At 40.4% G+C, this 13,919-nt stretch overlaps 1 protein-coding gene across 3 annotated transcripts in view; it reads right to left on the bottom strand.

Moving 5' to 3' along the window:
* Positions 1-13,919, bottom strand: part of LOC137431829 (microtubule-associated protein tau) — a 144,725-nt gene that overhangs the window by 22,134 nt on the left and 108,672 nt on the right. Inside the window, exons 3-5 of one of the 3 annotated variants that reach the window (XM_078782534.1) lie at positions 8,810-9,014; positions 8,170-8,290; positions 3,966-4,043 (exon numbers count right to left, since the gene is read on the bottom strand). In XM_078782534.1, coding sequence (XP_078638660.1) covers positions 3,966-4,043; positions 8,170-8,260 — 169 coding nt within the window. In that variant the 5' untranslated portion in view covers positions 8,261-8,290; positions 8,810-9,014. Of the gene's footprint in view, positions 1-3,965; positions 4,044-8,169; positions 8,291-8,809; positions 9,506-13,919 lie in introns of those variants that run through there. The other 2 variants (XM_078782533.1, XM_078782532.1) reach the window with 2 other exon arrangements.

Below are 13,919 nucleotides of genomic sequence, written 5' to 3'. Positions count from 1 at the left end.
TGTTTAACATCCCCTCTCCCCAAAACAATAAATGAAAAATAAAGTAGGCCCTAACTGTCAGAGAATTAATTTTGATATATCTCGGAATTGGAGGAGAAAAACATCATTTAAGAATAAGAATAAAAGCTTTCATGCAGTAAAACAGAAAAAATCTTTCCCAAAAAATTCCTGGATCCGGAATAATATCCTGAGCTTCACCAATAACGAATCAATTCTTCCTTATCCCAAGGGCAATCATCCCACCAACTTTCATCCAAATCCGTTCAGAACTTTTCCAGACATCTTGTTCACAAACGTACGAACACACACACACACACACATACACACGGACACGATCGAATGCATTACTCCCTTGCAGGAGTAATAAAATATTAGGCCATGTTGTGAACTCGGGGGGCCTTGTTGGCGGGTCGTGCATCGCCAGTACTTCGGAAAATGACTGGCTTTGGTTCATACACCAAAGTTGTGTTGTTGGCTTTGATTTTATTTTTTATCCCGGATCATACTTCATGATGTTAGTGACTTTACTTTGACTTTATTTCAGTGCGACTACACAAAGTAATTAATCTTCTCAACTTTTCAACTTCATCTTTCAAATTTTCCATGTGCCCGACAATTACACTTTATATGGTATGTAGCACTGTCGTGTTGATGGGTCTGTCAACGCGGACCTGCTGCACCTGAGCAGCGTGCTTCGAGAATGATCAAATTAAAGGGAAGTATGTTTGAGAGGGTGAAGTGGCTTCCCTGGTCGGACTCTAATCCCACGGGTCTCTTAACGTGAATGTTTAACAAATTATATCTAACCTAGGGATTAACCAAAGCGGGGTTATGCATGCAAGATAATGGCGGGTTATCAAGCAACATATCTACTGAAGTAATAACAGTTTATTTAAAGGAGAAACAGGACAACAAAAACAAATAATCCCGAGGTGAAAGGTGGACTGAAACAATGAATATAAATAAATAAATAAATAAATACATACTTAATAACCTGAAATGCATTTAAAATAAAGAACCTACTGTGCCACATGCACTCTTCCACTCACGCACAAAGGGGACAAACCAGGCAAGGTCTTGAAGGATACAGGTGGGATAGTATCCAAGACGAAGCATGGGGAAGGACTGTAGGGTGGCACAGTTCAAAACTCCGACATCCGGTGGCACCGACACGGAAAGAGTGTGAGCGTCCCCAGCTTTGACCAACTCGATTCGCCCTCCTCCCCTCCGCCCGCCCCCCCCAATGAATCACTCAACTTCCAAGGGATGAGAAGAGAGTAAGTAGTCAGTCAAGAGCAGGAGAAGAGTGAGAAGTGAAAGGATGGGTCTGTCTATAGCCTTTCTAACATCTCCCTTGTGCCACGCACTGCACTTTCAAATGTTGTTCGCTCATGCCCTAGCACCAGTTAATGAAGTGGCACATGACTTCCGCCGTAGCAATATCATGTCGACGGGGTATTGCCACCGACACAGGCGAACCAATGATGCAACACCTTGCAGTGAGCCAAAGGCAGCACATTCTCGGTGGTCCTTGTAATGGCCGGTGCCGTGCCAGACACCTTGTACTCAGCGCTTGGGCTGCAAGGGGGTAGGGGGGTTATCGTTCCAAACCAAGGCAAATCCCAATACACCCCTCTCCTATCTTGTCTGGGTGCCCTGTCTGGTTTTACAGAGAAGACAATATTGATTACATTTTCTTGTATAATGTCAATGCCAACTATAGTGCCCCTCCAGGCATACATTAGAACAGAAAACCTTCACTCTAATGGGTCCCTGGTTACAAAATATATACAAAATGTATATAACCTACGCAAACACACGGATCGCACTCACTTAACATGCTACCTAATTCGTACCCCCTCCAACGTAACAATGTTTTAATAGTTTTCCTCCTGGACACAGATTTTCACGATTTCTCATGCATATTTCTCAAAATGGTTCTGATTTTTCTGTTTGCGCTTCTCTTATTGCTTAATTTTTTTCTTCCCATTTTAATACAATTTGAAGCAACCATAATGAAAGAGCTAATCCTCTCTTGAGTGTGCATGCGGGGTGAGTTACTTTGGATCTTTGCTTGCTCGGCACATTGTTTACCCCATGTATCGGATTGAAAAGATTCTCATAATTTTGGACCTTACTGTGGAATTTCATGCAGAAATCTGTTTTTATTACGACATCTTCATAAAGTAAATTTTCCATCGAATAAATGTGCATTTTTATTGTTTTCTTGTTTTTTCCATCCAATGAATGTGCATTTTTATTGTTTTCTTGTTTTTTTCCATCTAATAAATGTGCATTTTTATTGTTTTCTTGTTTTTCCCATCTAATAAATGTGCATTTTTATTGTTTTCTTGTTTTTGTCCATTACAAGGACATCTAATAAATGTGCATTTTTATCATTTTCTTGTTTTTTCCCACTGAATGAATGTGCATTTTTATTGTTTTTTTTGTTTTGGTCCATCTAGTAAATGTGCATTTGTATTGTTTTCTTGTTTTTTCCATCGAATAAATGTGCATTTTATTGTTTTTTTGTTTTTCCATCTAATAAATAAGCATTTTAATTTTCTTTTTTCCATCCAATAAATGTGCATTTTTATTGTTTTTGTCCATCTAATAAATGTGCATTTTTATTGTTTTCTTGTTTTTTCCATCGAATAAATGTGCATTTTATTGTTTTTTTGTTTTTCCATCTAATAAATAAGCATTTTAATTTTCTTTTTTCCATCCAATAAATGTGCATTTTTATTGTTTTTGTCCATCTAATAAATGTGCATTTTTATTGTTTTCTTGTTTTTTCCATCCAATGAATGTGCATTTTTATTGTTTTCTTGTTTTTTTCCATCTAATAAATGTGCATTTTTATTGTTTTCTTGTTTTTCCCATCTAATAAATGTGCATTTTTATTGTTTTCTTGTTTTTGTCCATTACAAGGACATCTAATAAATGTGCATTTTTATCATTTTCTTGTTTTTTCCCACTGAATGAATGTGCATTTTTATTGTTTTTTTTGTTTTGGTCCATCTAGTAAATGTGCATTTGTATTGTTTTCTTGTTTTTTCCATCGAATAAATGTGCATTTTATTGTTTTTTTGTTTTTCCATCTAATAAATAAGCATTTTAATTTTCTTTTTTCCATCCAATAAATGTGCATTTTTATTGTTTTTGTCCATCTAATAAATGCGCAATTTTATTATTTTCTTGTTTTTTTATCTAATAAATGTGCATTTTTATTGTTTTCATGTTTTTCCCCCATCTAAAGAATGTGAATTTTTATTGATTTCTTGTTTTTCCATTTAATAAATGTGCATTTTTTTTCCTTGTTTTTTTTTCATCTAATAAATGTGCATTTTCATATGGAAATACATTTGCAAAACCTTTGGGAAGAACTGAAAAAACAGTTGCCATATAGTTTAAAATAATATAATTAAATGGCTTCATTAAGTTTTGTTCGGTATCTTTTAAAACCAAACAGACTTGGGAAGAAAGGAGGCTACATTTGAAACAAATTTGATGAATCAAACGGCATTCAGTTCATATCATCAATGCATTCGGTGTCTGTCCGTTTGGCTCTACCAAATAGAAGACAAAACAATGAAGGCAGGACAGCCACCTTTACATCCCCATCTGTAAGACAGTGTGCTCCGAGATGCAGCACCCTCTACCGAAACTGCATCAGAACCGTAGTTTTTAGTTACTTTCTAATTTACACAAGAAGTACAGGACATCTACCAGTAACACCAGCAGACGGGACACCTAACTAACGTACAGTCAATCTGAGGGATCATATACCATGTGATCCAATACCCTGGCTATGAAGCGCCAACCCAACAGACTGTAATCGGCCGTGAATAGATTAGGAAGCTAGCAGGAGCTCTAGACTTAGGAAGTCAAAAGAAACCCCATAAGTTTTGGTTTTGAGTTGGTCTCACACTTATTATTGAAAGAGTCATGTTGGTTGTGATTACCTGCTGAGATGGGTTTTCTCTGCGGAACTGCATCTATTTTTTTTGGCTCAACCAGCTTGGATTCTGCACGTGTAGGACCTGGAGAGTCAAACAGACAGTAGTTACAAATACCTCTTGGCATTTTCTTGCGCACACAGCCAATAAATTCCAAATAAAGCAATTGAGTGGATTTGTAAGTCAAATTAATTACTTATGATATCAAAAGAGTGAGTAATCTTTCCACCTAATGACAGATATAGCTTCTGTTACCCTATACATATTTATGAATTATTTATGTCACTTTCCCATCATAGGCAATGGAATACTACTTGCCAGTGGGACAGTCGGCACCACAGGTATCTATTTGATTGGTACAACTATAAATACCATAAACAGATCCAGTATAAATAGCCAGGACACAGTCTCTTTGTTCATCGTGAGAGCATCGTAATCGCAGATGAAGCAGTTAATAAAGTTATAATTTAGAATGACAATTGTTTTTACATGGAGTGAGAACCTCCATCAAGACACTTTCAACCTTGCTAGCAATCCTCTTATCATCAGTGAGAATTACAATCATAAAGTCGGAGACTACAGTCAATTATCAACCCTGAGGATTGATGTAGCGCAGACTATCAGAAATCACCTCAAGGGGAAATAGAACCCTTTGTCCAACTGTTGGAATGATCAGCCGAGGCCTTCATCACATCAAATCTCCACGATAAAACAAAATAGTTAATGAGTCATTGGGATTTCTGGCAAACACGAGTAGTGGAATACCATGGAAAAAGAGCTTTTCCATGGAATACCATTTTCCAATTTCCGCCGAATACCAATTTCCATGGAATACCATGGAAAAAAGAAAGAGGAAAAAGAGAGGAATACCATGGGAAAAAAGAGCTATTGGTGACATTGTCACCAATACAAGTTTTTATTATGGACCCCATGGCATCAAAAAGCTACAAATGTCGAACAGTTTCAAATGGAGCACCTCACCGCCATTCGAGCATTTAAATTGCATCAGATGTGGCAATAAATGTGAATTGTTGCTCCAAGCTCACCATCTCGATAACAGAAGACGCCATTTGCATTTTTGCCGACGCAATTTGCATTTTTGTCGATGCCATTTGCATTTTTCCGCCTACATCCCTACTTTTAAAATCCCGTGCGGGTACGGGCAACTTGCTAGTAAAAATGAATATGCAAATAAATAATTTAAACACTAAATATGAGAACAGTATTTCTGTGACATATAATTCATTTCAAATGATTCTTCATCATTTTTATTGATCTTTTTTTTGACATCTTTTCATGGGTTATTTTTCACACACCGAAACAAAATGCACATCCACACCCTTTATCCAAATCATCTCATGGTGTGCTACCTCGCAGATCTTTGTTGTAACTTTTGTCATCCATGAAGCATCTGTCTTGTCAATCATTCACTAAGTTTGGCCTTCACAGCTCAACTTTCTAAATGACGCATGCACAGAAACCTCAGGAAATGGCGGCATTTGAGGCAGCATTAAATATTGTTACATTTGTAGGGGGTCGGCAATACCTTAGTCCAGGTAGAATGCATAGGTAGTGTGCTCCAACTGTCATGAAGAAGAATAAACCCCATGTAATAAGTAGGAAATTTTGGTAGACCGTATGTCGGGTAAGCTTGTATCTTCATCCCCATGAGAGGGGTGGGGTATGTTAATTAGCGAGGGATATGGGTATATTAATCCCCTGTATGTAATGCCTCTGTAATCATTTCCTGTGTTCCTTATGACACACGCAGTACACACAAATAGTAAGAAATCGCCCATTAAACACACGAATTAAAAATCAACCGGAAACCAGGCATTGAACACTACCGCTGGTGCCGCAGCCACTACATCACCACCTCAATCAAGCAAGGTCCGTGAGGCCACACCTTGAAGAGCAATGATTGGTCCGGGATAGAATTGGCACAAGGACTGGTAAGATGGGACTCGCTGATAGGAGAGGACACGGAGACGTCGTGGGATGACGTCAGAGCCTCAAGTACAAAATAATTGGAACGGCGGACATTTTCTTCTTCTCATTCTGGATCCCATAGCGAATGGTCACGTATTGCTCTTGCGCAAGGAAGATTCATCACGAATGGTTGTGTCCCGACATTTGGTCTCTTTCGTTTTCTTTCGCTTTCCTCGTGGCTTCCTCTCTTGTGTTGGGATGCTCCTGAGGAGGTACATTCTTAAAGAACGGGGAGATATACGGTGCACTCTTGGGTGAGGGACATCCATTGGGAGCAGCCATGATTTTGTATCTCTCGGTTGCTGGATCTGGTAGTGAACGGTCGTGTTCTGACATCTTCATCGTGATTGTGAGGAGGAGGAACTGCGGACCGAGAACTGCGGTTTCCCGAGCAGAGACAAGTGGACAGGCAGGGCCTGTTTGCTTTGTGCACAAAGCCAGGAGTGAACGGAGCGCACGGCGAGGCCTAGTTCGCGCCCAGAGTGCAGCCTGCGGTTTTTGCGCGCAAGGACGTAGAGGCCTCGGACGATTTTTGACGATTCCTGACGAGGTTCAAGAGTTGCTCAGAGCTAAGTGCCACACAAACACATATTTGTTTTCAGTTATATTTCCCTTTGTCTGTATTCGGGTCTGCATAGGAGCACGCCACTTAGGAATCATAGTTTTATCGTGCATTATTTTGTGACCTGCATTTTCTCTTTAAAAAAGCCGGTATTTATGTACATTTTAATTCCGTGTCGGTTTGAGTTGATTTATTGCAGGGTTGAGAACGTCGGGTGGGATCCGTGAAGGTAAGCTCTTCGGCCTCCCCCCACACGCGTATTCTCTGTCATCATTGAATTGAACACCTTGGAGTTAAAGCTCGTTTGGTCATCCGTGTCACCCTGCGGTGTTCACCAGAGGGCAGGCACACGACAATATATTGTACGTGCGAGATAACTATTGTTACCTAAAATGGCTCATAAAACTTCTAAAAGAAGGGGAAAATACTTGTACACTCTTTCCTGAAGAGAACGTTTCCATCTGCACAACGAAAAATATGTTGAACTTTCTGAACTCGACCAAAGACCTGATAGCTTGCAGCTCTCCGTAATGTAACGTCCCAGGGATGTGCCCAGTTTAATGGACGTCTTAAATTGGAAAGCCGATGCCGTCATTACCAACATTCAGGCAGACTTCCCGGAGGGAGACACCGTATCTGGCTTGTTGCTTTTTGACACTGATGGGAAGGCCATAACTGGGGCTTGTCAATGCACAGAGCAAGTTTAAAATGATGATATTTACTATTAATTTATGTTTGGGAGGAGAGGGGTGTTGAAGTTTTATAGCCTGCGAGTGATGTTATAAATATTTGTTTTTTTGTTTGGTTTTCGGGCCACAGGAGAAATTATACTCGATTTTTGCATGATTGGTAAACAGTGTATCCCTCCTCCGTGTGTATGTGTGATATATCCACTGCCGCCACTCAATAAATGTATTTGCAAGAAATGTTACAGACCCGACACCTCTTATGCATGGAAAGTGTACACCGCTCCTTTCCTATTCCATCTCCAGGTGCTGCATGACGTCATCGTCGGGTGCTGTAGGGGCAATGATGATGCATGCCAAAAGGAGTACTCAGTTTTTACTCCAATTGTCTCAATCAGTGGGTGATATTTTAGCCATCCTTTGAGCTAGGAAGCTGATATTTGGACAAGACAGTGACCACGTGATTTGGCGATAAAGAGTATTTTTGATTTCTTGATTAATCAATGAATGAATTAATTAATTATTCGGTTAATTAATTAATTAATTTTCATAAAGTTACAGATTTGGATGAAGCAGTGGTGATTTAGGTATGCCAGTTGATTAAGAATTAATTATTTTATGGTTATTTTTTATTTATTTTCATTATGCAATCAATCAATTAATTGCACAACACTTCTTCCAATTCCGTCACCATGTGCTACACTGCAGCATCGTTGGGCTCCGATGGCGCCCTGGCAATGTTGCGCGCTGGAGGATATGGTATTTATTTATTTGGCATGGGGCGGTGTACTTTGAATGCAGCTCTACTTGTTTCTCTTATTCCCTATATTTCCGTGAGTCCGATTTCCATCCAGGAACATAACGATTATGGTTCTCCATTTTGAAATTGCCACTCTTTCATATAAATGCTGAAAATTATGTTTCAAAGACATCAAATAAGGATCGACAAGTAAGACAACACTCGGATGCTTACCAGCGGCCATCTTCTCCTTCGGCTGTGTTGGAGCCTGTTCTTTGGATGTTGGTAGATCTGCTTTGGCAGCTGTCTCCCCAAAGGGTCTCATGAGGAATTGAGAAGGTTGGCTCTCACTAGTCTGAAGCAGTGGGACAAATATGAAATAAAATGCTGCTGCAGCACAATATAAAGATAATCCTTTACAGAAGATGCACCGTTTTACTATTGCCATGTTTCCATTTTATTTAATTACTAAACATTAAAATGAATAAAGTGGATTCGTACTTCTTTACATGAATGTGTGCTTTTACTATCTAGTTCCCCCCAAGCCCTCTCCCTCTCACACTTCTCCCTGCTCTCAAATGTTGTGGTTGTGTGCTTCCCCTTCTCTCCCCATATTGTCTTCCGCTCCCTCTTTTTGTATATTTTGTTTGTCTGGTTGATTTGTTTGTGAAATAAATGTTAGCTCTTTCACAAGCCTCGATTCAGTATAGAAAAAACAAACAAACAAAATTTTTAAAAATATACAATGTCACATTGAAATTACGTCTTCAAAATAAGGTTTATGCTCAAATAGGAGCAACGTAGTTTGTAAAATTATTGTTAACCAAACTCCTATCACAATTACAGTCACAAATGTAATTCACTAGTCATTTACCTTTTCTAACCACCCTGGAACTGTACCCTTGTCATACCTGTGCCTCTCTGTTAGAAAAGCTGTCTTACCTTGCCTCTCACTTCTCTGCGAGGCCTGGTAGAAGTGCTGTCTCCAGATGTCTCCAGCCTTTTGTTTGGGACTGAAACAGCCCGGTGAACTGTGGGTATTGGCAGTGTGGCTGCAGTGGGTGAAACCCTGCCATTGGCTTTTGAAGGTCCAGCCAAATCATGCAATGTAGAAGGTCTACCAATGGATGCCCTAGCCCTGCGTGTTGCTGACGGTATCCTGGAAGCTAACCTAGCTACAGGTGGGGTGCCTTCGCACACATTGCGTGAGCCGGTGGTTGTTGGTTGTGTCGGGAAATTGCCAGGATTTGTGCCTGGGTGAGATGGGGGCTTTTGAGGAGCTGTAAGACCCACTTTTTGTCTCACTGCCTTTTGTGTCATGGCCGATGTCTTGAAATAAAGGAAAATGGTGGAAAAAGAAAGCAAAATATCAAATGAAACACATACAAAGAAAGAAGCAAAATAATGCTGATTTTGCAAAATGTTTATAGCTGAAACAAAATTAAAATTAGCAAAGAAAAGGCAATAAAACATTTATCTTTTCATAGAACGAGTACATCTCGTGGAGCAACACGGCAGATGGGTATGTAAGCATTGTAATAGGGTAGTGAAGAAACCTTATGCTGGTCCTAAAGCAACGATAGCTTTTATCAAAAAGGCAAACTCAATCTTGGAATATATTTCAAATGACTTCCATATAAATGGACAAAATAGACATTAGTTATCATTATTCTTCAGCACATTATTTATTTTTATCATTCTTCCGCATGCAGCACAAGGTTCCGAGTAGCATCATTGGGTTGGGAACCCAATGTAGGTTAGTAACCTGTAGGTTAGGGCAGAAATTAGAAATTCGGCCAGGGTCCTGGCGATCGCGATCAACATTGCACATGTCACATGTTTGGGAGACTCGGTGGTGCGTGTTTCTGTGTATGGCATTGCTGATGACTCATGAGTAAGCGATTAAACTGAGTAATCAAGCGCCCGAGGGAGCATGTAGCATTGAGATTCACAAATATGTGCTACTTGTGAATGTCTGCCGCTGTAGAGGAATCTGGGAGGGTTTGAAATATCAAATGTATTACCTTGTGTACCTTTTCGTGGTTGCTTTATGCAGCTTTCATTGCCGAGAAGAGCAGGGAGTTAATTATAAAGATCCTAGCAACCAGGGGATAATTAATTAGTGAGAGCTAATTGGTTGTTCCCTCCAATAATGTGTGAGCGACATGATTAGGTGTTGATACATATATGATGACTGCTATCACCATTGCACATGATACATGTATGTTTGGGAGCCTCGGTGGTGTATGTTTCTCCGACTTGCCAATGAACAATAAAACTGCTCCACTGGCTGATGGGGACGTATCACATTGGGATTTTCATCTCTGTGCTACTTGTGAATGTCTACAGCTGCAGAGGAACTTGAGTATGGATGGAAACAGCAAAGGGCTTACCTTGTGTAACTTTCCTTGATTGCTCTATGCAGTTTTTTTCGGCTGGATGATCAGGGGATTCATTATAAGGAACCTAGCCCCCTGGGATCATTGATTCAGTGATAGCTGATTGATTTTTGATATCTATATTATAATAGCCGTAGATGATTCTGTCTGTCTGTCTGTCTATCTGTTGGGTGTCTGTCCGGGGTGTGGCTTACTCGGTTTGCAGAGTAGCTCCACCCATAGCTCCACCCATTCTGGGAGTGGCTATAAACAAATATCCACCATTTTATTAACTCGCATAGCTTTGAGTCCTGTTTTGTAGGCCCGTGGTGTCTTGCTCTCCCCCAGTTTTATTTCAAATCAAATTCGATAAATCATTTCATTTTTCACAGTCGCTAACATAGTTTTAGACTCGGTTGAAAAAAAACGGGAAGAAAATCCGATGAAAGTTGCCGTTTATAGAACGAAATGAATTCTCAAAGGCCTGTAACTTCAAGGCCATTGAGTCTCTCTCACGCCTTTATCTCCAATCTAACTCACCATATGATTTCATTTTTATCGATGGTTTTACTTTTAGACTCGGTGTCAGCAATAATTGAGAACAATCCACACACGCGGGAAAATGCAGAGATATATTTTTTAAAATCGCGTCATGGTGTATCATACACCGCCCAACATGACACCGCCGGCAATGTGTCGATATATATTAAAAAATCGCTTTTGCTTTTCCGTTATGATATATTACTATTTCCGTGAAAGTTGCCGTTTATAGAACGAAATGAATTCTCAAAGGCCTGTAACTTCAAGGCCATTGAGTCTCTCTCACGCCTTTATCTCCAATCTAACTCACCATATGATTTCATTTTTATCGATGGTTTTACTTTTAGACTCGGTGTCAGCAATAATTGAGAACAATCCACACACGCGGGAAAATGCAGAGATATATTTTTTAAAATCGCGTCATGGTGTATCATACACCGCCCAACATGACACCGCCGGCAATGTGTCGATATATATTAAAAATTCGCTTTTGCTTTTCCGTTATGATATATTACTATTTCGTTTGATGATAGTCGTCACAAAAACGTCAACAATGATGCCGACATATATTTCTTCGTTTTTATTTCATTCAACATATTAGCCGGAAGTAAAATATGTTTCAGGAAATTACCGAGAGATATTTCTTCGTTTTTTTTATTAGTTATGTGCGCATACACTTTAAATAGGTTTATTTGAAATCTTTAATTTTCCACAAACATTCCACACACGCGGGAAAATGCAGAGATATATTTTTTAAAATCGCGTCATGGTGTATCATACACCGCCCAACATGACACCGACGGCAATGTGTCGATATCTATTTTAAATTCGATATATCATTTCATTTTTCACAGTCGCTAACATAGTTTTAGACTCGGTTGAAAAAAAACGAGAAGAAAATCCGATGAAAGTTGCCGTTTATAGAACGAAATGAATTCTCAAATGCCTGTAACTTCAAGGCCATTGAGTCTCTCTCACGCCTTTATCTCCAATCTAACTCACCATATGATTTCATTTTTATCGATGGTTTTAGAGTCGGTGTCAGCAATAATTGAGAACATTCCACACACGCGGGAAAATGCAGATATGTTTTTTAAAATCGCGTCATGGTGTATCATACACCGCCTAACATGACACCGACGGCAACGTGTCGATACATATTAAAAATTCGATATATCATTTCATTTTTCACAGTCGCTAACATAGTTTTCGACTCGGTTGAAAAAAAACGGGAAGGAAATCCAATGAAAGTTGCCGTTTATAGAACGAAATGAATTCTCAAACGCCTGTAACTTCAACTTCAAGGCCATTGAGTCTCTCTCACGCCTTTATCTCCAATCTAACTCACCATATGATTTCATTTTTATCGATGGTTTTGGACTCGGTGTCAGCAATAATTGAGAACATTCCACACACGCGGGAAAATGCAGAGATATATTTTTAAAAATCGCGTCATGGTGTATCATACGTGGTGTATCATACACAACATTCCCAACATGACACCGACGGCAACGTGTCGATATATATTAAAAATTCGCTTTTGCTTTTCCGTTAAGATATATTACTTTTTCGTTTGATGACAGTCGTCACAAAAACGTCAACAATGATGCCGACATATATTTCTTCGTTTTTATTTAATTCAACATTATTAGCCGGAAGTAAAATATGTTTCAGGAAATTACCGAGAGATATTTCTTCGTTTTTTAAAATTAGTTATGTGCGAATACACTTTAAATAGGTTTATTTGAAATCTTTTATTTTCCACAATATAATTTACTTGCCATTTATCATTTGATGATTACGAGACAAATTCCTCTTGAGGATCGTGACAATTCATGCGCTGCGTGGAAACTTCTATTTCCAAAATGAATGAGACGATCGATGAAGAACGCAGACTTGAACAGGATGCAGCAAGAAAACGAATGAGACGGGCGAACGAGTCCATCGACGAACGTCAATGCAAACTTGCGGGGTCACCCGTGGGAATCCCACGGGCATGGATGTGTGTGACATTTCGACATATTGAGTTAGATGCTGCACATTCATTTTTACAAAATGGTTACTGGCAAGTCATCAGATCCAGAAATGGTGTAAAAACCACCGTTTAGAGGCCATTTTTCCCCGCAAAGCGGGGGTTGGCCTTTTCGGGGACCGTGGTAGTTGTTGTTTTTTTGTCCCCTTTTTGAAGCAATGTTTTACGGCCGGATGCCCTTCCTGACGCCAACCCTTTTTGCCGCCTTCAACGACAAACAGGGAATTACCAGTGAACTGGTACTCAATTAGCCGACCTCGGAAGGATGACAGGCTGAGTCAACCCCCCTGGCATTAATTCGGCGATCGACCGAGATTCGAACCCAGGATCCTAAGCCGGCACCCTAGCCGCTAGCCCAACACCAGAAATGGTGTCATGAACACAATTTATTTACGCACAAGCACAAAAGCAAGACGGGCCGATTTCCGATTCCGACGGGCCGACGGGCGAGACGGGCCGATTTCCGATTCCGAAGGGCCGATTTGGAGCAAGAAAAAGAACGAGACGGGAGAAAAAGGAGAGAAACGAGACGGGGAAAGCCGATTGGAGAGGCGAGTGAGGCGCGATTGGAGAGGAGTGTGAGGCGCGATTGGAGAGGAGTGTGAGGCACGATTGGAGAGGAGTGTGAGGCGTGATTGGAGAGGAGTGTGAGGCACGATTGGAGAGGAGTGATTGGAGGGGAGTGTGAGGCACGATTGGAGAGGAGTGTGAGGCACGATTGGAGAGGAGTGTGAGGCGCGATTGGAGAGGAGTGTGAGGCGCGATTGGAGAGGAGTGTGAGGCGCGATTGGAGAGGCGTGTGAAGGATTGCAGAGGAGAGGAGTGTGAGGGATTGGAGAGGTGAGGGATTGGAAAGGAGAGGGATGTGAGGGTTTGGAGAGGAGAGGAGTGCTAGGTGGAGAGAGGAGAGTGTCAGGTGGAGACAGGAGAGTGTCAGGTGGAGACAGGAGTGTGTCAGGTGGAGAGGAGTGAGGGGTCACATATTATGTGAAATAACTAAATTCACACCATTTCTGGATCTGATGACTTGCCAG

This window comes from Myxine glutinosa, chromosome 7 (assembly GCF_964187855.1).
Source record: "Myxine glutinosa chromosome 7, kmMyxGlut1.1, whole genome shotgun sequence".
In the NCBI taxonomy this organism is placed as follows: domain Eukaryota; kingdom Metazoa; phylum Chordata; class Myxini; order Myxiniformes; family Myxinidae; genus Myxine; species Myxine glutinosa.
Note: the sequence above shows the minus strand (reverse complement) of the source record. Positions and strands in the feature narration are given on the sequence as shown.